Source organism: Clarias gariepinus, chromosome 24, assembly GCF_024256425.1.
Source record: "Clarias gariepinus isolate MV-2021 ecotype Netherlands chromosome 24, CGAR_prim_01v2, whole genome shotgun sequence".
NCBI classification, from domain to species: Eukaryota; Metazoa; Chordata; class Actinopteri; order Siluriformes; family Clariidae; genus Clarias; species Clarias gariepinus.
The window spans coordinates 770,522-794,868 of record NC_071123.1 but is presented as its reverse complement, the minus strand read 5'-3'; the positions used below and the strand labels follow the sequence as shown (position 1 = coordinate 794,868).

At 45.0% G+C, this 24,347-nt stretch overlaps 4 protein-coding genes across 5 annotated transcripts; 2 read left to right on the top strand and 2 right to left on the bottom strand.

Moving 5' to 3' along the window:
- Positions 1-916: 916 nt before the first annotated feature.
- Positions 917-7,372, top strand: si:ch211-114c12.2 (uncharacterized protein LOC336578 homolog). 2 transcript variants are annotated; one of them, XM_053485338.1, is made up of 11 exons: positions 917-992; positions 1,083-1,167; positions 1,621-1,680; positions 1,767-2,426; positions 2,849-3,517; positions 5,547-5,680; positions 5,766-5,823; positions 5,929-5,977; positions 6,106-6,141; positions 6,263-6,423; positions 6,974-7,372. In XM_053485338.1, exons 3-10 carry the CDS (start codon positions 1,637-1,639, stop codon positions 6,407-6,409), a joined length of 1,797 nt encoding a protein of 598 aa, XP_053341313.1. In that variant the 5' UTR covers positions 917-992; positions 1,083-1,167; positions 1,621-1,636; the 3' UTR covers positions 6,410-6,423; positions 6,974-7,372. The 2 variants fall into 2 exon arrangements, with proteins under 2 accessions (XP_053341313.1, XP_053341314.1); XM_053485339.1 differs by having other exon boundaries at positions 922-1,167; positions 6,109-6,141.
- Positions 7,373-7,374: 2 nt separating this feature from the next.
- On the bottom strand, positions 7,375-10,060 carry mrps31 (mitochondrial ribosomal protein S31). The gene is made up of 7 exons (XM_053485340.1): positions 9,900-10,060; positions 9,087-9,506; positions 8,835-8,975; positions 8,581-8,727; positions 8,387-8,457; positions 8,116-8,253; positions 7,375-7,929 (listed from the first exon to the last, which is right to left on the bottom strand). Exons 1-7 carry the CDS (start codon positions 10,013-10,015, stop codon positions 7,703-7,705), a joined length of 1,260 nt encoding a protein of 419 aa, XP_053341315.1. The 5' UTR covers positions 10,016-10,060; the 3' UTR covers positions 7,375-7,702.
- A 1,279-nt stretch (positions 10,061-11,339) lies between these two features.
- slc25a15b (solute carrier family 25 member 15b) lies at positions 11,340-16,424 on the top strand. The gene is made up of 7 exons (XM_053485632.1): positions 11,340-11,432; positions 12,152-12,260; positions 12,420-12,678; positions 12,937-13,074; positions 14,402-14,577; positions 14,696-14,854; positions 15,715-16,424. Exons 2-7 carry the CDS (start codon positions 12,200-12,202, stop codon positions 15,834-15,836), a joined length of 915 nt encoding a protein of 304 aa, XP_053341607.1. The 5' UTR covers positions 11,340-11,432; positions 12,152-12,199; the 3' UTR covers positions 15,837-16,424.
- Positions 16,425-17,852: 1,428 nt separating this feature from the next.
- On the bottom strand, positions 17,853-24,001 carry tm4sf21a (transmembrane 4 L six family member 21a). The gene is made up of 5 exons (XM_053484829.1): positions 23,675-24,001; positions 19,759-19,824; positions 19,449-19,582; positions 19,173-19,359; positions 17,853-18,122 (listed from the first exon to the last, which is right to left on the bottom strand). Exons 1-5 carry the CDS (start codon positions 23,849-23,851, stop codon positions 18,114-18,116), a joined length of 573 nt encoding a protein of 190 aa, XP_053340804.1. The 5' UTR covers positions 23,852-24,001; the 3' UTR covers positions 17,853-18,113.
- Between the last annotated feature and the right edge of the window lie 346 nt (positions 24,002-24,347).

Genomic DNA, 24,347 nt, shown 5'->3' with positions numbered 1-24,347 from the left:
ATACAGTCCTGATTTCACTCCCAAGACATTTGCACATGTTTGGGCCAGTAAAGGAGTTCTCGGGAGGCCGGCGTTTCAGACGGCAAGCAGGCAGTTTAAACATGTCTCTAACGTGCTGAGAAAACTGTTTGTCTTGATGGTGTCCAAGCACTGGTGAGACACTGGGATAAGTGCATTAGTGTATCAGGGGATTATATAGAGACATAAAGGGAGTTTTTCCTCTCAGGACTGTACAATCAGAAGTCCCGCTTTGACTCGAACACCTTAGAAGTACTATGTAAATTTCACAAAATAAAAATAAGTGATTGTAAATAGACTATGTAGTGCATGTTTTAGAATCATGTTGATATAAATTTTTTAAAGGTTTTATTTATTGAATTGAATTGAATTGATTTAAAAACGAAGCGCTTAAATGAACGCTTTAAACGCTTTGGACGGAGGTTACGTTCGCTAACTGACACGGACTGACAGGGATTGTGTGCTTTATCACCACACACCGCTGCTGGAGTTTATTTAAAGCTCATCTCTGACTGACGGAACGCAGCAGCTGAAGGCTTATCATCAGTGAGGAATGTACGGCTCCGACAGATCCGGAGTCAGTCCACTGCTTCAACATTCACCCATTTCCATTGAAACCCGGACACTGAAACTGATCTGAGATCGGGTATCCATGCCGCTTTATGGTCAGGCGCCATATTGATTTGTCGTCACCTCTTCATCAACCAGCTGTCGTAGAACGTTATGCCTCAAACCTGCCATTTTAACAAATCCCGCCTTCCACGCGTTGCGATTGGCTGATACAAGCACGTCTCTTCAAACAGGATTGGTTAGATGAATCCTTGCGATTGTTCCGTTTGATTGACAGTTGGATTACCCAATCGTTGTTGAGAAGGCGGGTTTATCGGAGTGTGGGTGGGGGAAAATTACGGCGTAGGTTGCAGTTGTGTTTAGCGTCGACGCGTTGAGGACGGAAAGGCGAAACTAGAACTTAGGTTTACGGCGATATATTTAAAAACATCGATTTAACATGTGTTGATGTATGTATTTAAATTTATTTTTGACTGATTTTTTCTTCCAAGTAGTCAGGATTGCGGGTTAGAAGTAGCTAGCTCGTGTTGCTAGCTGATTTAGCTTCCTGTGTTGCGTTAGCTTCTCAAATAACACTGGGTGAGTACTTTAATATACAATAAATAACAGCTCATAGTTTATAGAAAATGTTTTTAATTACTATTAAAATAGTTGTAGTGGTAAAACTGTGTGTGTGCCGTAGATTATTGGTGATAAAGTGTGGCGTTTGTTGAGCTAGTTTAGTTTAGCAGGCCTACTTTCGGTTTGTCTCCACACACACACACACACACACACACACACACACACACACACACAAATAAATAGCCTACATGTTTATATATATATATATATATATATATATATATATATATATATTTTATTCAGTGTATATTATCCTCGAGAGCGTAATGGTTAATGATTGTTTAACTCTTGGCACTGATTTATTTCAGATTTTGTCCCTATCTGATTTATTTCTTATAATTGCTGTTTATTTCCCTTAAAGTGAGTTTTATTTCTTGGTGTCCTTTCTGTGTGTATGTGTGTGTTCCTCAGGAGTGTGAGCAGTGTGATGATGGTGAGACCTCACTCAGGTTCTCCTCGCTCCAGACAGAGGTACCGCCTCCCTCTCAGTTCCTGCAGATCTTCAGCTTCGTGCTCGTTTCGGCGCCTTAGTGTTTCCTTTTGTTGTTGTTTTCCAGGTCTTTCTCTGACGGCGGTCATGGTGAGCATCACGGAGGGCGACCGGGCCCGCCTCCTAGGGGATTCCGGGGCCCACCAGGTAAGGCCCCTCCCAGCTGGAGAGAGGGCAATGGCGGAGGACATTCGCCTTACCCCAGGGACAAGAGACCCCAGATGGGAGACCCGAGAGAGCGAGCACATGGACATTGGACGCCTCCGAACCAGCATAACTTCAGACCATACCCCGTGTCTCAGGATTCTCAGCACGGCCGAAGGAGGTCCCCCCCGTCTCGCTTGAACCGCCCTCCCCCTGTCCAAAACAGGCACTCGCCTCACGGTCCATCGGGCCACCACAGGCCCTTCCACGGGAACCATTCCGGTCACGTTTCACCATCTTCCAGATATTTCCACAGCCCTCCGTCAGAGCGCAGGGGTCCGTCACCACATAATGCGTTCAGAGCCCCGCAACGATTCCAAAACTCTCCCCACGAGCAGGACAGGAGCTGGGGTCCCGGAAGGCCACCAAACCCCAGAGACAGGCCTTTCGGGCGTCCCGCCCAGAGAGGGCATCGCTGGAATGGCCGGGGGGGTTACCCTCACCCCAACGGGGAGCCCAGGCCCTCTGCCTCGCCCCAGAGAAAGCCCAGAGAGTTCGATGAGAGGAACTCGTATCCAGAGAGGTACAGGAATCATGGCTGACACGTGCAGGCCGGGTGGTGATGATGGTGATAATAGTAGAGATATGAATAAACAGAAGTATTAGGGTCAAAGGTCAACACTACAGGGAGATAAATGTTAAGATCCCTCTCCACTCTGCAGTTCCTTTACTTCATTTGTTTTGCTGGGGCTAAAGTTTGCAAAAAAGGATCTAATTTAAAATAAAAGAGAGAGGGGTCCCTTTAGAAGTCACCCAGTCATTGTGAAGAAAGTGTTATGTACCCTTTTTATAAAGAGTCCCGTTTTATGCCCCGCCCCTGTGGCGTTCAGCAGGTTCGGGGCTGGATGTAGAATAATTAAAGTAATGAAATGCCCCTAACCCTGTGCCCGCAGCAGGCCCGGCGTTATAACCCACTTGTTTGTATTGTTTGTGATGGATATGCAGGTGGTCTACAGAGCGAGATCCACGCAAGCAGCACGGAGACGCCGGCAAGGGCCGAGGAAGGGGGCGGCCCGGGCACCACGCCCCCGAGTGGCCACGTGGGGAAGCGGGGGAACCGTACCCTCGCCCCTTTTACAGATCACCCTCGTGGAAATCTGGTCCATCGTCTTCCTTCAACTCGTTTTCCAGATTTGCTCCATCTCCGCGCCTCCGGGAGCGGCCCCCCATGCGTCCAATGAAGAGGAGGATTCAGGAAATGGGTCCGCCGCTACCGCCGCTGCCGCACGACCTGGAACATGGACCGCCCAAACGCTTCCGCAGAGAGATGCCACTACGGCCGATGCCTCTTAAAGCTTTCGGGGGTCGCGGCCTGTCCCTCAAGGACAAGTCCCGACTGATGAAAGGGCGCAAGTTCAGAGAGGAATCCGTGGCGAGATTTAAAATGCCACCGCCGAAGCTCAGGCCTACAGACAAGATGCAGAGGAACAAGATGCGGGATGCGGAGCACATGGGCGAGTCCTCCAGACTCCCGCCTCACAAGATTCCTCTGAAGAAAAGTGTGAAGAGGCGACCGTCCCGAGAGTCGCCCGTGGAAGCTGACTCCAAATCCTCCGAGCTCGAACTGGAGTCCGAGACACAGGTGGAACCCCGGCGCTCTGTCCGAGCACGCAGGTACGGTATCTCCCCTCATACTGTGGCAATGGCTGCGTGATGTTTAGAAGGTTCCAGGCTTCCCTGTTTGTCTCTGGCACTGCTTTCACCAAAGGGGCATCACCCTGTTCACATGAGAAACACCAGTAGAGGCTTCTTTACTCCTCACCTGAATCACCTATAAGACGTGTAACCTTCTGTCCTTAACGTTAACACAGCAGGGATATATAAGGGGAAAGTACCAGAAGTGCTGTCTAATTCATACCACCTCAAAAAAAGAAAGAAAAAGTCAGTCTGAAAAGAGTTTCATGACCTTTAACCTCCGTCACGGTCAGGCCCAGACACACAGGCATCTCTTAACGCTTATAAACCCTTCACGTGGCTCTTCCAAAAAAGTCAACACGGCTTTTTGCCGTTCACCTGAACGATAGCTCAGATTAGCGAGGCTTTGCGTGTGTAAACTCGGGTACGCTTAAGGTTACGCCCTCCAACATGCTGAGCAAAGTTCTCCTGAAGGTATTACTGGAACAGAAGAGAATGTGGGAATTTAACTAATAAGGATGAAGGTGGTTGAAGTTTTGGCAAATGGCAGTTTTTTTTTTTTTTTTTTTTTTGCATCCTTACCTGACACTATGGTAAAGAAGATCTGATTTACTTTTCAAGGAGATGAGGAACACTCCAGAACTTCCAATTTCTCCAGGATTTCTGGAGATGGACCAGGAAGACACCTTGCCCCTTAGGTGTTTGACAAACCTTCAGATTTTGGAGTTCCTCCCATGTGTGCCATTACGCCAACAATTAGCACTTCTGCTGAGACTCTGCCACTGTCATGGCCACAGAACAATCATTTGTGTTTTCTAGAAGGTACCAATGTCGCCAGTTCAAGCCAGGAACACTACCCTTTTTTTTTTTTATAATAAACTGTACCTGGCCGGTGTCTCCCATCACAATCGGTCAATACATCTAACATCAGGTTTCTGGATTTGGAATGCAAAGCCTCTGTACTCAGATGAGGAGTCAATCGCTTCTGAAGAAAAACAAATCACAAAAGAGGTGTTTAAATAAACCCACCTAGTTCCTCAGATGAGCAGCTCTGAAGATTTTGTTCACTTTTTTTTTTTTACATGTATTTATTAAATATTATTATTTTTAAGAGGTCTTCAAAAACCAGCTTGTTCCTCAAATGTTCCTCCCAGAGTTGATCACCTTTTGAAGAAATGTTCAAAGCCTGGCTCATGGCTCAGTTGAATTTCTTTGGAATTGTTCCAACTGTGTGAGGTTACTTAGCTGAACAGCTCTGAAGAAAAGCGACAGGATCCTCTGAAGACGTATTCAAAAAGCTTTACGCTCCATTAGAGTACACCTGATGTGAGAAATGCATTATGCTACAGGAAGAGGACGGCGGATGTTGGGACACGGTCTTGACCTAGACGTGAGCGAGTGAAGCGTTTGCCAGCCTCGCCCGAGTGGAAAGTAATGGGAATAAAGCGGGAAAAGGGATTCGGACAGGAACCAAAAAAACGCTACAAGAGAAGTGTGTTGTATGGACGGGGGAAAAAAATCAAAGTGGAGATGATGTGGACGCTCGAGGTTTAGGAGAGAGAAACTCAGACCTGGGCCTTGGCGTATGGTTCGTCTGTCTCGATTATTCACTTAGAGCAGTGAAGAGAACGGTTAAAATCCCGAGCAAATGAGAGAAAACTAATCTACCAATTGAAACTGAAGCTTGGAGATGAAGGGCTAGCCGTGCTGTAAGTACCTCAGCAGAGATCCATCTCTAGTTCTTTTGCCGTTTTCTTTTTTTCTTTTTTCTTTTATTACAGTAATATCAGTGTTATTGTCTGAACAGTTGCCCTCACAGCCGAGGTACCCGTGTGGTTTAATTGTATGAAATGCATGGTGATGTCCTCTTTGTCCGCGGTGGTTAATTCCAAACAGGAAGTCATGCCAGTGATGATGCTTTATTTGTTGTTGATCTGTCTTCTCTTACAATTCTCCTCACTTGTGTTTTCTTGTTTGTTCAATATTAAACACACATGGACTTGTGCAGCTCTTCACCCCTGGACAGACAGCTGACCAGAGACCTGGTGGTGGTTTCTCACTGGGAAGCTGGAACCAGGAGCTCGAGTCCCAAGAGCAGCACGTCCTGGAAGAGCAGGATATCCCATAATGATGATAAAACCGGTAAAACAAATAAATAATCACCAATAATTTGTTGCCAAAGAGACGTTGTAAAGAGGTTTTACTGAAATCACATCATCTTGTTCAGGTCAGAACCCAAATCACCGCTTTGGGAGTTCAGAAGCACACGACCAGAAGCAGCGCCGGTACACTCATCTTCTAATTATCACACACACATATATATATATACACACACACAGTCTAAAACATGTCTAATTATGTACACAGTGCTAAGTGTGTGTGTGTTGTAGGTTAATGGACGGTCCAGGAAAACCCTTACGAAAGCCCGGTCCTTTCCAGGTAAACCTTCTAGAGAAACCTCAAACATCTAGAACTGTTCCATGTTAATTGCACCCATTTAATTTTTTTTTTTTTGTGTGTGTGTGTGTGTGTGTAAACCCAATTTCCGTGCTGCCCCTGTACTCCAGAAGGGTTCTGATGGCGTCTTCAGAAGACCACTGATGGTAATTATGTGCTGCAGTTTCTCCTCCAGGCCACTAGGAGGCTCTTTCCATTTCTCTTCCTGGTTTTGTAGTTCTGATTTATTTGCCTCCCCCCCCCCCCCCCCCGTGGTGTCCCTTGCAGGCCACCATATTCCCACGCCCCTCCCTCCATCAGAAGCCTGTGTTCCGGAAAAGTCAGAGCATCATGACCAAGTACAAGAACATGCAGACGATGCGGCACAAAGCCCCGCCCCACCCGCGCCAGGCCACTAGCCACCGCCGCTGGTGAAGTCTCAACTCAGGGTAAGTTTCACTGAGATATATATTTAATTTTTAACATGTATTCAGCCTTATCGTCCTACTCATGGGAGGAAGAAGAGGGTACTGTTAACGTAACCACGGTAACAGCTGGTACAGGAACAGGCGCTTGAGTTAACCGTGTCACTCTTGGGCCTGTCCCTGTACCATCAGTTACTATGGTTATATGAAATGCATCAGATAAGAGATGACATCGTCATAAAGGTCCTGTAGATTACTGTTTCTATAACGAGTTACGGGTCGCAGGTTTCAGTGTCCATGTATTAATGCGCTGCAAGCCAGGGGACGGGCAGCCCTTATAAGGTCACACTAGGTGGGGAGATCTTATTGGCTTGTTTAAACTTGAGCTGATATTAATGTACTTTTTCCATGTTACTGTTTTTTTTTTTTTTTTGTATGTATGAACGCATGTAATGGAGACATTCTGAGCATTTAAAAAGTAATTTTAGTGTAATAAATGACCTTTAAACTGATGTATCAGCATGAATCTTGTGTGTAAGTAGAAGTAATGATCACGCCAACCTTTGTCTTGCAGATGCCTGGGTGTGGAGTGCAGCGCCATCGTGTGGCCAGATCTGGATTTTTATATCCAAAGAGCACCTCTTTTCTTTTGAAGAATTCTCCGGTTATGACTCGGTCGGGAATCACATCACAGCCGCCAAAGTTTACTTTAATACTTTATTCATGCTTTAGGTTTCAGTCTCGTGATATGTCACTCACACACACATACACTGAGCTGTGATGATTTAAGGGGTCTTTTGTTGTTTCTAGTGAGCTGATGTGTGTGTGGGTGAGAGAGAGAGAGCATGGCAAGCTGTGTGTGAACTCTGATGTGTAGTTTAGTGAATCACTTTCTTTTTCTTTAACGTTCTCTGTACAGCTCTTTACTTGTGTACATTGTTTATAGAGATTTCAATAAAACAACTGGAACATCTGTCTCAGACAATCCCTTTAATGAGTGAAGGAGCAGAACACGCGCACACACAGGTGTAGGTTAAATTACAACTTAATATGCAGACATTGGACAGAAACTTGATTCTACACACACAGAAATAAGATTGTCTTGATGAGGTGTGTGTGTGTGCGCATGCACTCTGCTATGAACCACCGCCAGTAATTTCCTTTCACACACGGTGACAGTAAAGAGACCCTCCAGATAAATAAATCTGCCCTCCCCTGTTGAAGTTCTTTAGTTTTGTACAGGTGTGTAGGTGAGCGCAGTGTGAACAGGTTATGCGTGATGTCTCCCTGATCGCTACGCGGCTCAGGCCTCGGCCTCACCGAGGATTTCCTGTTTCTGCAGGAAGTAGTTTCTGAACCAGGCGATGTGCTCCAGTTTCCGAGTAACGCCGAGGTGGTGGTTCTTGGACAATCCGGTGACGACCAGTTCCATGAAGTGTCTGACGGGGCCGTGCTGAGGGAAACCGTCCTCTAGGTGGCGCTGCAGGAAGACGTGCTCGTGAAACGGCACCTTCGCTTCCTCCTCCATGCCTAACACAAACACAGAGGATATTATGATTACACAGTTTATTTCTATTCTCACTTCATATAATCTTTTCTAAGGGCGAAGCTTAATTAAAAGGCAGTGTCCTACTAACTAGGGTTAAGCCCTCTCCCTGATCCTGCTTCTGATTGGCTGGCACTCTTTATGACATCACACTAAGTAGACTCACTCACCCGCCTCGTTGTTAATGGGATAGTCCCAGAGCTTCCCCTCCCTCGTCCACTGGACCATTTCCTCAAACCCGTTACGAGGTCGCTGATTCACCACCCGGGAAATCTGATTGGCTAAATCAGCGTCCCAGAGGGAGGGGCCTGTGAGAGAGAGAGAGAGACAGAAGGTGTGTGTGTTAGAATTCCTGACTTAAAAAGTGACATTCAATACATTTTCATTTTCCAAAAGTAAATATTAAGCAGCAGTTCCGGAAAGTTCTTCACTGTTACTCACTCAAATGGGTGTGTGTGTCCTGATCGGAAGCACTGAAGATGTTCAGCCTCTTTGCAGTAAAAGCAGAATTCCTGTCTCACACACACACACACATACAGTAAATGTTCACCTGAACACACATTCATTCTGGAGCTATAAGGAGCAGAGTGTTCCAGTGTATCAGACCCAGCCCGTGTCCCGGCCCAGCCTTTTACCTCCTGCGGATCTCAGCCAGCTCTCCCGTAATTCCGCGGTCGTGCGTATAGCCCCGCCCATCATCATCAAACCGGATCTGGTTGGCCGGCCAGCTGTTCTGTCTTCCGACTGGCTTCTTCCCCACCTTCATATCAGCGATGATGTTCCTGAGATTAAAAACACACACACACACACACACACAGTTGAGGTTTATAACCAAACTAAACCTTTCATTATACACATGCGCGTGTTCGTGCTGCTACAGAAAGCTGACCCAATGTCTGGTGTCTCGTCTCGTCTCTCGGCTTCGTGTTTGCGCAGCTGCTTCAGAAGCTCAGATTCGGCTCGAGAGCGATCAGGAAGCGTGGCGGCAGCAGCGGAGGCAGCGGCGACCAGCTCAGGGCTCAGAGACTCACTAAAACACACACACTTTAGAGAGCGCTTCTCATCCCGTAATCAGTACATTCTCAATTATGCGCATTAGAATATTAAGCCACGCCCACCACACAGTGGCTGAGCGTCTCACCTCTGTGAAGTTGTAGCTTGCTGAAACATGCTGCTTGTGCTCTCCATCACCACCTTCTTCTGCTTCAGCGCTCCGTCCGGTCCACTCGTCCCCTTCCTGAGAGACTTCAGCTTGGCTTTGGTCGTTGTGTCCACCTTCATGGCCCCCAGCAGCTCCAGCAGACCCTGCTTCCCCGTCCTCTCGTCCACCTTCTGCTCAGACGCTGGTGTTTCAGCCGGGTTCTGACTGGCGGTCTCGTGTCCGGTCTCTCCTGTTTCTCCTGCATCTTTACACGCTTCCTTCGCTACGGGTCGGTCGCTCTTCTCTTCCTCGGCATCGTCCTTTTTTCCAGGCTCCTCTGTCCTCCCCCCATCTGTCTTCTGCTCACACCGACTCGCTCCGCTCGACCCAAACGCACGGGGGTGTACTGGATACGGAGCCCTAAAGTGAGCGGAAGTGTGACCGGGACAGAACCACCAGGCTTTATCAGAGTGGACTTCTAGACTGAACTTCTAGTGATTCCACTGGTGTTATAGTATCCCTATAGGACTTCCTGTGACCTTTGTAGTAAATAAAACCCTTACATTAACACCTCAGTGTACTTAAGCTCTCAAACTGTCCCCTGATGGACAGAGTGTCCTGTGTATAAAGGCTCTGCAGGAGGTGTGTGTGTGTGTGTGTATATAAAGGCTCTGCAGGAGGGGTGTGTGTGTGTGTGTGTGTGTGTGTATATATAAAGGCTCTACAGGAGGTGTGTGTGACTGATGTGTTCAGTAAGAGCTTTAACCCTGCAGCTGAAAATCACAGACAGACAGAATAACTTAATAAACTCACCCCGAACCGGAACCGGAAGTTTTATCCACACATTTCCGCAGACGCAGTCTGGGCTCGTGCGCGTGCTTTAACGCGGTTCTGGCCTGATAGAGAGAACACACCGCTCTCCTGTACATCACGGCTTCTCAATGTCGCGCGCGCACACTTCCTGGTGCAGCGGCTGAAAGTGTCCGGGCAGCTACAGCAACAGGAATAAAGGTTCCGGTGTCACAGATGAGTCAATTCAGTAACAGTGACTCGAGCATCAGGATTTACTGACGAAGAATTCAAGTTATAATTGACTTTAATATAATTAGATTTAATTCAGTTTCTAATTAATACTTGTTGGTTTTACTAATGTAAACCATCATCAGATTAACAAAATCAGCGCTGGATTTGCTTTTTGTGGTTTAACGTACACATTAATTTTAAATCATATATATTGTAAATATAGATAATATTAAAATTTTAATAATTCGTTTTAGGGTCGTTTCAGGGTCTCATCCTGGAACTTGTGGCGGATTAGCTATAGTGATGTGAAGTTTGAATCATTTTAGTGACTCGGTTCCTTGAATCTCGTTCATCAAAATGAACGAATCTTTAATGAGTCATTTAGTTCATTTCGTTCTTTTGATCAGAAATAACATAAAATGTTGCATTTTCAATAAAAAGACCCCCAATACGTCTACATACACAAATTTCGACTATAATTCCAGTAAGAAAAAAATGATCATATCTTCGAGTCGGAGTCGTTCGTTCTTTTGAATCTATGGCACTGTATAGCGTCTATGGGAGTCACGTGACAAAAGAACGAACGACTCAGGACCGAAAAGACTCAAAAGTAACGACTCATTTCTGTTTCCTCCATATAACATACAGTTTTGCGATGCTTTGCGCATGCGCGCCCAATAGAAAATGAACGAATCACTCTCCGAGGCGACTCGTTCATCTGAGTCATGTTAAAGATTCATTCAAAAAGCACGAATCGTTCATGAACGACTCATCAGTCCAGCCTGCGCATGTTTAGTTCATTAATCAGAACTTAAACCTGAATCAGTAAAAAAAATAAAAAAAAAATAATAATAAAAAGGCTGAAAATATCTCCAGGACACGTCTACTGTTATTTTATTTTATTTTTTATTTTTTTTCCCCACGAAAGAGATTTTTCTATCTCTCTTTTCAGGTGCGGGGACTTCTTTTTAATTTAATTTAATTTTTTCAAATTTTCTGTGAAGCTGCTTAGAGACAATGAAGATTGTTAAAAGCGCTATATAAATAAATAAAATTTAATATAATTAAATTGAATTAAAAGCGGTTAATTATGGGAGATGTAGTTCACTTCCGCTAGCTCTGATGATGACGCAATCGTGCGGTAATTCATGTGCACGCCGCACGCGCTCCACGTGGGGTAATGTTTCCTGAATAACAGAAGAGAAAAAGGAGGGGGGAGGGGGAGGGGGAGGGGGTGATCTGTCTGTCATCTTACACTGAGACACCAGGATGAGCTCAGCTCGAGATACACTTCATCATCATCATCATCATCATCTCTGTACAGTAAGTGTGTGTGTGTGTGTGTGTGTGTGTGTGTGACAGAGTTCTGTACTGAACTGTACTGAGGTTCTGGATGTGGCACGCCGATTTGCATGAATTTGCACACACACACACACACACACTACAGTACATTATCGGGTGCATTAGTGGAGTGTATGGGTTTACTGCATCTGGGGATGTTTAAAAATACACTGAGATGTTTGTGTGTGTGTGTGTGTGTGTGTGTGTTAAACACGATAGAATACAATATAGAACATAGTGTAGAGTAAATAAAGTGTTGTGTTATATATAATTATAATACAGGTGTATATAACAGGTTATAACTGTGCTGTTATTATTATTATTATTATTTTGATTATTATTATGCATAGTAGGATCAGTTATAATTAGTTATGTGTGTGTGTGTGTGTGTGTGTGTGTGTGTGTGAATGAGTGAGAGAGAGAGAGAGAGAGAACTGGTGTAATGATGAAACACTAAGCTGAGTTACACTGAGCTCTGAGCGTCTCTCCTCCTCCACACCTCCGTCTGCTCTGTTTCTCCATAAACACCGCGCTGAGACGCGGCCGGGTTTATTATTAACACTTTAGGAAAGGTCATGTGCTGTGATAAACAACACTGAAACACCTCTCTCTCTCTTTCTGTCTGTGCATGTGTTTGTCTCACGTGTTAATTTCATTCCTTTTCATCTTTTTTGTCTCTTTATCACTCTGTCTCTCTTCAGATCCACTAGATACAGGAAGCTGATTCTCCGCAGAGGTTCCTGGTTGCCATGGCGATGTCTCCTCACCCCGCCGTGCAGGCCGTTATAGACCTGTCCGCTGGAGCCGTAGGTACGATTCACAATGACCTCACCCTCCAGACCCTCCTCTGAACCAGGAGTCAGGAATCAGTGACTCACAAGTCAAACTAATGATGCAATCAGATCAGATTCGTGAGTCATATTTTCTCTCTCTCTCTCTCTCTCTCTCTCTCTCCGTGTCTCTGTCCAGGCGGGATGGCATGTGTGTTGAGTGGACAGTCACTGGACACGGTAAAGGTGAAGATGCAGTCGTTTCCGTCTCTCTATCGGGGTTTTCTGCACTGTTTGGTCTCCACCTACAGGCAGGTGGGTATCAGGGGGCTGTATCAGGGCACCACGCCCGCTCTGATGGCCAACATGGGCGAGAACGCAGTGCTCTTCATGTGCTACGGCTTTTGCCAGGAGATGGTGCGGCGAGTGTGTGGCCTGGACGGAAACACAGCACTCAGGTGAGCGCTCGCGTGGCACAAGTGGGAGGGAAACGTTTTGGAGGAGGATTTGAAAGACGAAGAAGACGGGTATTCTGGGATACTGGGTCACCCCAGGGGCATAAAACACATCCTGCAAACTTCACACAGCGCCCTGTACTTGTAGTCCTACCATGCTGCCTTCTTGCTGTAGACCACAGTGGAGCAGTGTTGTGTTTAAATGATGGTGCATACAGATTACCCAGAATGCCCTGTTTTCCTCTGTGTGTCTTCCTGCAGTGATGTACAGAAGGCCTGCGCTGGCTCTGCAGCCTCCTTCTTCTCCTCCTTTGTGCTGTGCCCTACTGAGTTAGTGAAGTGCAGACTGCAGGTGATGACTGAGATGGCCAGCTCAAGGAAGATCACGTCCTCTCACACGTACATGCCTCCTATCACACTTACACGCCTCCTCTCGCACATACATGGCTACTTTCGCACATACATGCCTCCTCTTGCAAAAACACGCCTCCTCTCGCACTTACACGCCTCCTCTCGCACTTACACGCCTTTTCTCGCACTTACACGCCTTATCTCGCACATGCACGCCTCCTCTCGCACGTACACGCCTCCTCTCGCACGTACACGCCTCCTCTCACACTTACACGCCTCCTTTCACACTTACACGCCCTCTCTCACACATACACGTTTCCTCTCGCATTTACACACCTCCTCTCGCATGTACGCGCCTCCTCTCACACGTACGCGCCTCCTCTCACACATACGCGCCTCCTCCCACACATACACACCTCCTCCCACATTTACACGTCTCCTTTCACATGTACGCGCCTCCTCTCACACGTACACACCTCCTCCCACACTTACACATCTCCTTTCACACGTACGCGCCTCCTCTCACACGTACACACCTCCTCCCACACTTACACGTCTCCTTTCACACGTACACGCCTCCTCTCGCACGTACACGCCTCCTCTCACACTTACACGCCTCCTTTCACACTTACACGCCCTCTCTCACACATACACGTCTCCTCTCGCATTTACACACCTCCTCTCGCATGTACGCGCCTCCTCTCACGCGTACGCGCCTCCTCTCACACATACACACCTCCTCCCACATTTACACGTCTCCTTTCACACGTACGCGCCTCCTCTCACACGTACACACCTCCTCCCACACTTACACATCTCCTTTCACACGTACGCGCCTCCTCTCACACGTACACACCTCCTCCCACACTTACACGTCTCCTTTCACACGTACACGCCTCCTCTCACACTTACACGCCTCCTTTCACACTTACACGACTACTGTCACACGTACACGTCTCCTTTCGCATTTACACACCTCCTCTCGCATGTACACGCCTCCTCTCACATGTACACGCCTCCTCTCACACGTACACACCTCCTCCCACACTTACACGTCTCCTTTCACACGTACACGCCTCCTCTCACACTTACACGCCTCCTTTCACACTTACACGACTACTCTCACACGTACACGTCTCCTCTCGCATTTACACGCCTCCTCTCTCATGTACGCGCCCCCTCTCACACATACACGCCTCCTCTCGCACTTACATGCCCCCTCTCAAACGCACACACCTCCTCTGTGATTGGTCGCTTTGCACAGAGATGCTGACTCTGATGAACTTTAAATAACATTGTAAATACTTTACTATACCAAGAACACAATCAAAGCATTCACAATACAATAGCTAAACTAAACTCTGTCTCTCTGTAGCTCGGTGTGGTCAGTAATCAGGTCCATCCTGAAGGCAGACGGCCCGTGTGGGTTTTTTCAGGGTCTCACTCCGACCATCGCCAGAGAGGTGCCGGGATACTTCTGCTTCTTCGGAGCGTATGAGCTCTGTCGCTCCGTCTTCTCTAAACACCTGCAGTGCAGCAAAGATGACATCGGTATACACACACACACACGTACACGCACACACGCACACACATAAATGCGTATACACAAAACATATTTTGAACATGGGTGCATAAACTTGTATGTGTGTGTGTGTGTGTGTGTGTGTAGGCGTGGTCCCAACTGTGTTTAGTGGCGGTGTGGGTGGAGCCTGCCTCTGGTTGGTGATTTATCCCATGGACTGTGTGAAGTCGAGGATTCAGGTGATGTCCATGACGCAGAGTCAGGCAGGATTTTACAAAACCTTCACACACATCTTCAGGACTGAAGGCAAGTCACTGATAATAATAATAATAATAATAATAATGATATTATTAATAATAATAATAATAATAATAATAATAATAATATTATTAATAATAATAATAATAATAATAATAAGCATGGTGTGAGTACATGGTTCTCTCTCTCTCACACACTCTCTCTCAAGATTCAAGATTCAAAGGTGCTTTATTGGCACAACAAATATTTACAAAACAAGAACATAATAGGAAAAAAGTAATAATAAGTAATAAAAGTAATAATAAATAAATGTATATAAAATAAAAGAGTACAGACATTTAGTTTGTCAAAGGTAAAGTGACTCATGAACATTATAAAAAAAGGAAAGTGTACATTATATATAAAATAACAGTAGTAATAATAAACACAGTGATCAGTGTGCATTTGTCTGGGCATTTTGCTGCTAGTGTGCTCCCTCCCCGTGCTCCCTCCCCGTGCTCCCTCCCTGTGCTCCCTCCCTGTGCTCCCTCAGTAGGTGGGGCAGTCTGTGGGGGTCGGGGGGGAGTTGCAGTTGGGGATGATATTTTTGGTGATATTTCAGGCATTCAGTGAGGACGTGCAGCTCTGTCTGTGTCGCCTGTCTCTACGGCCAGACGCTGCTCGCTGAGTCTGAACTTCGTCAGGGTGTTTCTTAGCTTTGGGTCAGTCGCCGAGCTCAGATAGTTTGTGTTTAGGGCCAGATAACACCAGTCTCACTGGAGTATAGTTTGTGTTTCCCAATAGGTCAAATAGTTACCTTTTAGTGTTTGTGTAATTTGGTTTATTCCTCTCCCTCCCTCTCTCTCTCCTTCTCTCTCTCCCTCTCTCTCTCTCCTTCTCTCTCTCCCTCTCTCTCTCTCTCTCTGTAGGTGTGAGAGCTCTATATTCGGGTCTCACCCCTACGATGATCCGGACCTTCCCAGCGAACGGGACTCTCTTCCTGGGTTATGAATTCAGCCGCAAACTGATGATGTCACAGTTCAACAGCTGATCTACTTCTTTCTCTCTCCCACACACACACACACACACACACACACAGAGCTCTATTGGTTGAGTGGCTGCTCTCGTTATTAGCAGTTAAACACTAATGGATGAGTGAGTAGAGTTGAGTATTAACACTAATGAGTGTGTCTCGGCACTACAGAGCTCACACTCATCCACACTAACACAACCTGAACTTATTTTATTTTCTTTCCTGTTGTTTTTGGTGCTTTTGCAGTAGAAGTCGTAGTCTACCTCAGAGGCTGTGTCCCAAATCAGCATGTTTCACCGAAGTGTCACTTCCTGCGAGTGTGTAGTGTGTTTGAGGCCTGAGTGCTGCAGTGTGTCGAGCGGCCTGTGTGAAGTTTCTAGAAGAACACTGTGTAGCTTTAATGCTCAGGAATATCGCAGCAATAAGACGGCTGTTATTTGGTAGAGAGAGCATCATATCAAACTCTCTCTCTCTCTCTCACTTGTACTGTTACCTTTTCCTGTGTTGCAGCCATGATGCCATAATGTTTTTATAAACATGATTTTATTTTAATATTTGATGTGCCAGTGAGATTAAAGGACAGAAAACTCTGCACATTTTCCAATGCCTGAAGTGTTGGCTTTGTGTGAGAAGAAATCAATTACCTTCAATTTGTGTTGCTTTTTATTTCAATTTACTGACAGCCGTGTTTCACCTGGGTCCAGATGTCTAAAATAAAAGCCTAAACTACAGTTTATAGTCTTCCTCTAACAGTCACTAACATGCTGAATAGCAAACACATATTCATAATATATAACTAACAAACAGTTGAAACGTAATTAATTTTTAAAAAATTAGAAATTTTTATCTTTTATACTGTATATTCTTAATAAAAGACCCCTCAGTGTGTAAACCCTCCGCTCTCTGCTGGCGTGCACGCTAATCAGTCATACACATGGCTGCTAATTCAGCTAATCCTCATAACTGGATGTTTACAGGACCATTTCATGAACAAACAATTATTTTAAAACAGAGAATATAAACTTCAATTAAAAAGAGAGAGTGAGAGATCACAATCCCCCCAGAAATGTGTGAGCAAACTGTAAATCTGGATAGCATGCTAGTCAGCTAACGCAGGAGAGAATTAGCATCGTGTCGCTGCACAGCCGGCTACACGTTTAAAGTCAATAATCTTAAATAGATTATTTATCATTGCTTTACCAATCATTACTGTGAACTAACCCTTTGAATAGTGCCATAACATTACGACCACCCGCTAATATTCGTAGGTCGGCCCTTTTGGCACCATAACAGTGACACACTGTGTGTTCTTTTTATCACAACCAGCATTAACCTTTTCATCAATTTGAGTTACAGTAGAGCTTTTATTAGACCGGACTACAGGGCCAGCCTTCTCTCCCCACAAATGCTTCAGCGAGCCTTGGCCACCCATGACCCTGCCACCAGTTCACCAGTTTTCCTTCCTTGGGGGACTTTGGGTATGTCCTGACCACTGCAGCCTGGGAACCTCGCACAAGAGCTCCAGTGTTGGAGTTGCACTGACCCAGTTGTCCAGCCATCACAATTGGTCCCTTCTAACAGTATAGACGTTTTTAATATCTTGTTACAATGGCGGCTGGAAGTGGGTGGAAAATATGAGGCACCAAGTGAACATTTTCCCTGAAGTCGATGTGTTGGAAGCAGATAAAATTGGGCAAGCATAAGGATTTGAGTGACACTGACAAGGACAAATTGTGATGGCTAGAGGACTGGTGTGAGTGCAGTGCTAGTGAGCAAGTGTGCTAGAGTAGGTGAACTGCTGAAAAGGTTAATGCTGGTTGTGATAGAAATGTGAGACAGTGCATCACTGTTAGGGTGGCAAAAAGGTGGACCTACTCAATGTTACGCGGGTGGTCATAATGTCATGGCTGATCTGTGTACATTTGCACATTTAAAGGATTAACCCTATATATTTAAGTGCTAATTGATCAGTGTAAAGTGTGTGTGTCCATGATTTGTGTTATAGTGTAACATTAACATACAAACACATTAAGATCACAATATAAAGAGGTTTATTAAACGTCCTCCCATCTTCAACCATAAAAAGTAAAAACAAGTAAAAAGCGAACAATTTGTCAGGCAGTAGAACAATAACATCAAACAGATTAACTCTAAAGCTTTTATCTTTATTAGACTTGCTATTAGATTTAACTTTGATTAACTCAAAACACATTAATACTTTACAGTTAGGTCCGATCATTAATTGCTGATTCCAATCACACTGACTCGTCAGGGCTCGGTGTGTGAGCTACACACTCACAGAGGCTGAAACACACACACAACACAAAATGATCAATACAAACTGATTATAAACTGTGTATACACTAACTGGCCAATTTAATAGGCACACCTTTACATCTGATCATCCATGCAAATGATCCGATCGGCTAATCATACAGGATGAAAAGCTTCAGATAATGTTCACACGATAGATTATAGGGAATAGAGAAACTCTCAGTGATCTCAGTGATGTTGAATGTGGTGGCTGGTGCCAGTGTGGCCAGGGTTTCTATTTTTCTGTCGATGAAACAGGGCAGAGAGAAATGGACATCACAGGCAGTGTGTGACAGAGCAAAATGGTGGCAAATGGACCGGGTCTATGCTAGGTTAAAAATAAACCTTAGAAAGCCGTTTGTCTTGTCTAGTCTGGAGACTGCTGTGTCTTTGTTTTCACCAAGATGTAATAACACATCAGTGACAGATTTAGTCAGAGTGACTGCTAGATCAACAAAACTCTCATGTTCCCTCATCCTCTTATCCATCCTCAAATCTTGGAAACTGTGGCACAGCATGGTGATGGTTTGCTTTCTTCTAGGAAGGATCCACATCTGTTCCATGCAGACTCTTCACTGGTGTCCTGCAAGGCCCAGTATTTGGTCCTCTTCTGTTCTTCCTCTTTATTCAATCTCCTGGTGGGTCTTATCCTCACATTGGTTCTCTCGCTTGGCACATTAGACTCAAGTCATCCTCTCCTTCCCTCCCTTAGACATTCATGTTTCTCCACAGATCTCAGCATGTCTGCCATCTCATTTTAGATGGCAACTGAAACTTAATTCTGGGAAAAACTGATCTGGTGTTATCACAGATGATTCTCAAGATCCTACTGACTCCCCTCACTAGACCTGCTGCCTGCTGCTGGCATATGAAACTAACTGCTCAATGTATGAGGGCATCACTGCCACCACCCTCCACCCGGCTCTCACCCACCTGGACCAAAAGTCCTATGTGGTCATATGTGGGTTGAAAAGAGTTTAAGTTGGTTGGTTTTTTTTTTTTGTGTGTGTGTGTGTGTGTGTATGTTTCATTCTCTTTTACCCCTTTATTAATACAGGTTCCGCAGATGCAGCCGATGAGGCCGTTGATCATCTGCGATGCACACAGGATGAGCTGCAGAGCGCTGCAGACGAGCAGGGTGGAGAACAGACCCACGTTAAACTCCACCACACCCTTCGGCTCTGTACACAGATTCCACATGCTTCGGTCTTTCAGGTAGCTCTCTGATCTGAGACACAGAGAGAGAGAGATATGTAGAGAGAGTAGTGTATGTGTACGTATGTGCAAGTGTGTGTGTGTATGTGTGTGTGTACATACTTGTCTTTAAACGGAGTCGTCCAAATGATTAACACTTTGCAGTACGGTCCGTTCACCAGCCCTAACACTGCCACTGCAAAACTGTAGAGGGCGCCACATACGCCTACTGCTGCAAACAGGATGGACAGAAACATCTGCACACACACACATACACATATACACACACACAGAGGAGATGTCCTGTTAATGGTGAAAGCAGTTATAAGTGAGCATGATTAGAGTGTGTGTAATTACAATATTTGCCCTTTGTTTGTTTGCACTGATATCTCCACGGTAACACGGAGTAATTGGGTGTTGATTTGGCTCTTACCCCACAGCGGTTAGCGCAGCATCCTTGCTTACCAGTGCAGTGAATAAACAGAGCTGGAGCTATAACCTGAGAGAGGGAGGACGACAGACAGACAGAGAGAGGAAGAGAGAGACAGAGAGAGTTTTTGAGAGACAATTTAGGGAAAAAACTTATAAATACATACATACACAAATTCAGACGTACAACACATACACTCATACACACACATGCATACACACCTGTATGTACACACACACACACACACACACACACACAGTTTAATTAAACCCTTGTGACCCTCCTCCCCATTAATTTCCTAGTGCAGTTTTTTTCTTTTTTACTTCATTTACCAGATTCCAGTTCACAGATGTTCAGCGTCTCCCTCTGAGGTCATGAGTGTTTACAGTAGGTGTGTTCATGGTGTTGCTCTGATCCAGACTACTCTCCGTCTCCATGGCTTCTGTTTCGCCCTTACTAGGAGGAGGTTGTAGTTTTTCCTACCTGATGCGAGGGTTCTGAGCATTTTGCTTTTCTTTTTTGGGAACCGTGTGCTGACCACCTGCTGCCTTCCCTTTTCAGTCAGCTGTAGAATCTGGTTGATCTGTTCCTCCACATCTGTGTGCGGTTCTCCCGGTGTGTGTGTGTGTGTGTGTGTGTTGCACTCCACACCGTCACTCTCCTGCAGTCTGGCTGCGGGTTTTCCTTTTTGTAGAGGTTTCTGTGTTGTGTGTCCTGTCTCTTTGCTCTGACTGTAGTTTTTTGGATTACATTTGTTGCCAGTATTTCAGTTTTTTCCTCTTGCGGGTGTATATCAAAGCAAACATTAGGGACAGGGTTACTGTTGGCAGGGGCGTCTGTAAGGTTTTATTCTGCCCGTGGTTCTTTTCTGTGTTGTGTTCATCAGTGGGTGTTCCATGGTCACCGTCCTTACATTTAAAATTCACATTTGACGTCTCCTCCTGGTTGTTTAAAAAAATTAGAACCTGTAGCGGGGCCAGAAAGGACCAGACATCCTAAAGACCCTAAAGACACCCTAAAGCTCTTACACCCGAGCAGGATGGTTTTTATGGGGCTGGTGAATTTTCCCTCATTATCTGCTTGTCTTTAATGAATGGGGGGACATTGGAGATCATACTGTTTACGCTTAAGTTATAAACTTAGAAACACACACACACACACACACACACACACACACACACACACACACACACACAGTGTATGCAGTGAGACAAGACAGTGTGTCTCTGACAGCTAAGGGTCTGTTTTCTGTCTGTGATATTAGACCACGCTCATGGAGGCTCCAATCCCTCACTGTGAAAATAAACACAAAATCCACAAGCTAGAACTTCAGCACAGCAGCGTTAGAGCCTCCAGCCTCTCTCAGTGTGTGTACCGCGCAAAGAAATACCAAGTTCAAGTGCTTTTAATCCATATCAGCTTTAACATAAATGAGTGTCCTGTGACACACAGGCAGAAGAACAGCAGAACTGGTCCTTATCTGGCGTGAACCTGAACTCCTGCTGTTAGTTATTATACACTTCCCGTCCAAATAACGCTGTACGCACTGATGCAGGACAATAAGTTCACTGTCATCTAACATATTTTCCATGATTGGAGGATCTAGAGTAGACTGTGTAAGAATCAGAGGCTCCTCACTGCATCAGTTTCAGTTAAAAGATTAAAAAAGTTCAAATTGCTATCAACTGAAACACATTAAACCCTGCAGTAATTATTCAATTAAAGCCTTAAATATTCACTTATTTAAATTCAAACTGTGACTTTTTTTGAGCCAGGCATTATAAAATTTTGAAACAAATATAATTTATTAAACAGATTTAACAGGGTTGTTAGAGTCGCTTGCGCATCTCATTTTTATCACAACGCCTCGTAAATTATCGATCAGTTTATTAAGTCCAATAAATGTGCAGATGAGAAACGTTTTATCAGCTGCATCTCTTCCTGTTTTCCTTGGCAATGTTACATCCCAGGTTTATGAGGTGAGAGACAGAGGGCGTGGTGTAAGAGGGCAGAGTGATTCTAAACTCTAAACTCTGAAAAAAGTTACTGTGCAACACGGTGCTCTAGAAATAATAACGTTCCAGTGCTGAGTTAATGTTTATCCATTACATTGTGTTCATCAGCTTCCTTACTTAATCTAAAATGCCTGATATAAGGACCTGCACTGTGTCTGTACCGCATCTATCCCGTGTCTGTGCTTGGACACAACATTAACAGAGAGCAAAAGAAATAGAAGTAAAAAAATAGATGAAAACTCTTGAAAGGTTACAATCCCTTGTATGTGATGATGTACTGTTGTGGGCCCGCCGCTGTTAGCCAATCTAAAACGTGAAAACCACATTGTAGTTCAACTGATAAGCCTGAGAAACTCTCACATGACTTCCTTTATGCTCTGCCTAATATTTATTTTAAATCTGTGGTCTCTACTTTGTGCTATTAAATAAAAACGGCTGCTAAGCACTCTCCTGTTCCTGAACTGGGCGTGGCAGTTCTTCCTCCTCTTTCTGAAACTGTTCTAAAAGTGAGCAGAGAACATTTCTGTTCATGTAGCACCACAGCTTCAGTCCCTAGCAGCAGATTACTGGTGTGCAGGAATTACATCAATTTAATGCATCTGTAATGCGTCTGTACTGCGTCTGTACTGCGTCTGTAATGCGTCTGTACTGTGTCTGTACTGTGTCTGTAATGCGTCTGTACTGTGGCTGTAATGTGTCTGTACTGTGTCTGTACTGCGTCTGTACTGCGTCTGTAATGCGTCTGTACTGTGGCTGTAATGTTTCTGTACTGTGTCTGTACTGTGTCTGTACTGCGTCTGTAATGCGTCTGTACTGCGGCTGTAATGCGTCTGTACTGTGGCTGTAATGCGTCTGTACTGTGGCTGTAATGCGTCTGTACTGTGGCTGTAATGCGTCTGTACTGTGGCTGTAATGCGTCTGTACTGTGGCTGTAATGTGTCTGTACTGTGTCTGTACTGCGTCTGTAATGCGTCTGTACTGTGGCTGTAATGTGTCTGTACTGTGTCTGTACTGCGTCTGTAATGCGTCTGTACTGTGGCTGTAATGCGTCTGTACTGTGGCTGTAATGCGGCTGTACTGCGGCTGTACTGCGGCTGTAATGCGTCTGTACTGTGGCTGTAATGCGTCTGTACTCTGGCTGTAATACGTCTGTACTGTGGCTGTAATGCGTCTGTACTGCACTCCTGACTTACAATACCTGATTACCTAATTGTAGTTGTTACACACATATACGCACATGCAAAAAGAACACATTCTTCATTCCCCAAAATGAAATAAAATTCAGTTCATCATGTTGCCTATTTAGTGCTGAAAAAAAAGCCACGGGATACGTCACTCTATCCTGAGCCCTATATATGTTTATTGAAAAAAGAGCAAAATAAATAATGACTAAAATGCTTTGAGCTTAAAGGGCTACTACGAGCATTCTGCACATTTCTGCTTCTGGTCTAAACCAGTTAATTAGATTTACTTCTGTTCATGCCTGAAATTCTGGTCTCACGCATGAACACTAGTCTACAGTCTCACACTTCCATGTGTCCACGAGTTCTCTCTTACTCCTAACATGTGCTTCATTACCCAATAAAAACCAGATAAAATACGCAAAAGCAATAAAGTCACAGAGGACACATAAAAAACACAGAAGACGCCACAAATATCGTACTATCTAGCATGTTTTTAAACCATTTTCCATATCTTGAATTTTTACTCTGATTATTTATTTTTATATATAGTTTTATTATATCGAATCCCAGCTTGTGATCTTTTATAAAGGACTCATGAACATGTTTCCCTCCGTTGCTTTTCAGTTTTACTCTTTTCTCTGACATTTATTACAAAACATTTATTGCTAATGTCAGTTTCTTTGTGTGTGTGTGTGTGTGTGTGTGTGTGTGTAATCTTACCATGAGTCCCCCTCCGACCAGTCCGCCCATGTATTTCACCTCCTCGGTTAAGTATCCTCCCTTGGCGTATACAACCGTCCAGTCGGGGAAAAACAGGATGATGTTGCAGATGATGGAGATGAAGGCCAGGGGGTACAGGGCCCCCGCAACGAAACGAGAACACCTTCCTGTACACATGCTGATTACAAAATGTAAAAAGTAAGAGAAGCGTAAAAGAATCAGATCAGTGGAGTGGACGATGTGTGGAGAAGAACTGAGACAATGGTTTCTCAGCGTTTCCTCTGACTCAGCTACTATTGATTTTCAGTTGGAACAAGTGGTCGTGGTTAATATGGTGGGATGGGCTTGTGCGTGTGTGTGTTTGAGTGTGAGTGTGTGTGTTACTAAGTTACAAAGCAGGCTGTGTGTTAATGTTTTACCTTTTTTACAATTCTCTGTGTGTGACTTGTACGCTGTTATCAGCCATTGAAAACATGATAGATAAGACGTGAGAGACAAGAGACACACCCTGAAACCCTCTCTCTCTCTCTCTCTCTCTCTCACACACACACACACACACACACATATACGCACATGCAAAAAGAACACATTCTTCATTCCTCCTGCAACATGGTGACCTGTGCTCTCTGTGTCGGTAAGACGGGGTCTCAGGGGATCAGGGTGAATCAGGTCA

What these genes read in the sequence shown, in the direction of transcription:
- si:ch211-114c12.2 (XM_053485338.1), top strand. Translation starts at nt 1,637, where the DNA reads ATGATGGTGAGACCTCACTCAGGTTCTCCTCGCTCCAGACAGAG. An exon ending in AGGAACTCGTATCCAGAGAG is followed by an intron (nt 2,427 to 2,848) that starts GTACAGGAATCA and finishes ATGGATATGCAG; the next exon opens with GTGGTCTACAGAGCGAGATC. An exon ending in CCATAATGATGATAAAACCG is followed by an intron (nt 5,681 to 5,765) that starts GTAAAACAAATA and finishes CATCTTGTTCAG; the next exon opens with GTCAGAACCCAAATCACCGC.
- mrps31 (XM_053485340.1), bottom strand. Translation starts at nt 10,015, where the DNA reads ATGTACAGGAGAGCGGTGTGTTCTCTCTATCAGGCCAGAACCGCGTTA. An exon ending in ACTTCCGGTTCCGGTTCGGG is followed by an intron (nt 9,507 to 9,899) that starts GTGAGTTTATTA and finishes CGCTCACTTTAG; the next exon opens with GGCTCCGTATCCAGTACACC. An exon ending in GACGAGACACCAGACATTGG is followed by an intron (nt 8,728 to 8,834) that starts GTCAGCTTTCTG and finishes TTTTAATCTCAG; the next exon opens with GAACATCATCGCTGATATGA.
- slc25a15b (XM_053485632.1), top strand. Translation starts at nt 12,200, where the DNA reads ATGGCGATGTCTCCTCACCCCGCCGTGCAGGCCGTTATAGACCTGTCC. An exon ending in AAGATCACGTCCTCTCACAC is followed by an intron (nt 13,075 to 14,401) that starts GTACATGCCTCC and finishes GTCTCTCTGTAG; the next exon opens with CTCGGTGTGGTCAGTAATCA. An exon ending in GTGCAGCAAAGATGACATCG is followed by an intron (nt 14,578 to 14,695) that starts GTATACACACAC and finishes GTGTGTGTGTAG; the next exon opens with GCGTGGTCCCAACTGTGTTT.
- tm4sf21a (XM_053484829.1), bottom strand. Translation starts at nt 23,851, where the DNA reads ATGTGTACAGGAAGGTGTTCTCGTTTCGTTGCGGGGGCCCTGTACCCC. An exon ending in TGGTCGGAGGGGGACTCATG is followed by an intron (nt 19,825 to 23,674) that starts GTAAGATTACAC and finishes TCCCTCTCTCAG; the next exon opens with GTTATAGCTCCAGCTCTGTT. An exon ending in GCTGCGCTAACCGCTGTGGG is followed by an intron (nt 19,583 to 19,758) that starts GTAAGAGCCAAA and finishes GTGTGTGTGCAG; the next exon opens with ATGTTTCTGTCCATCCTGTT.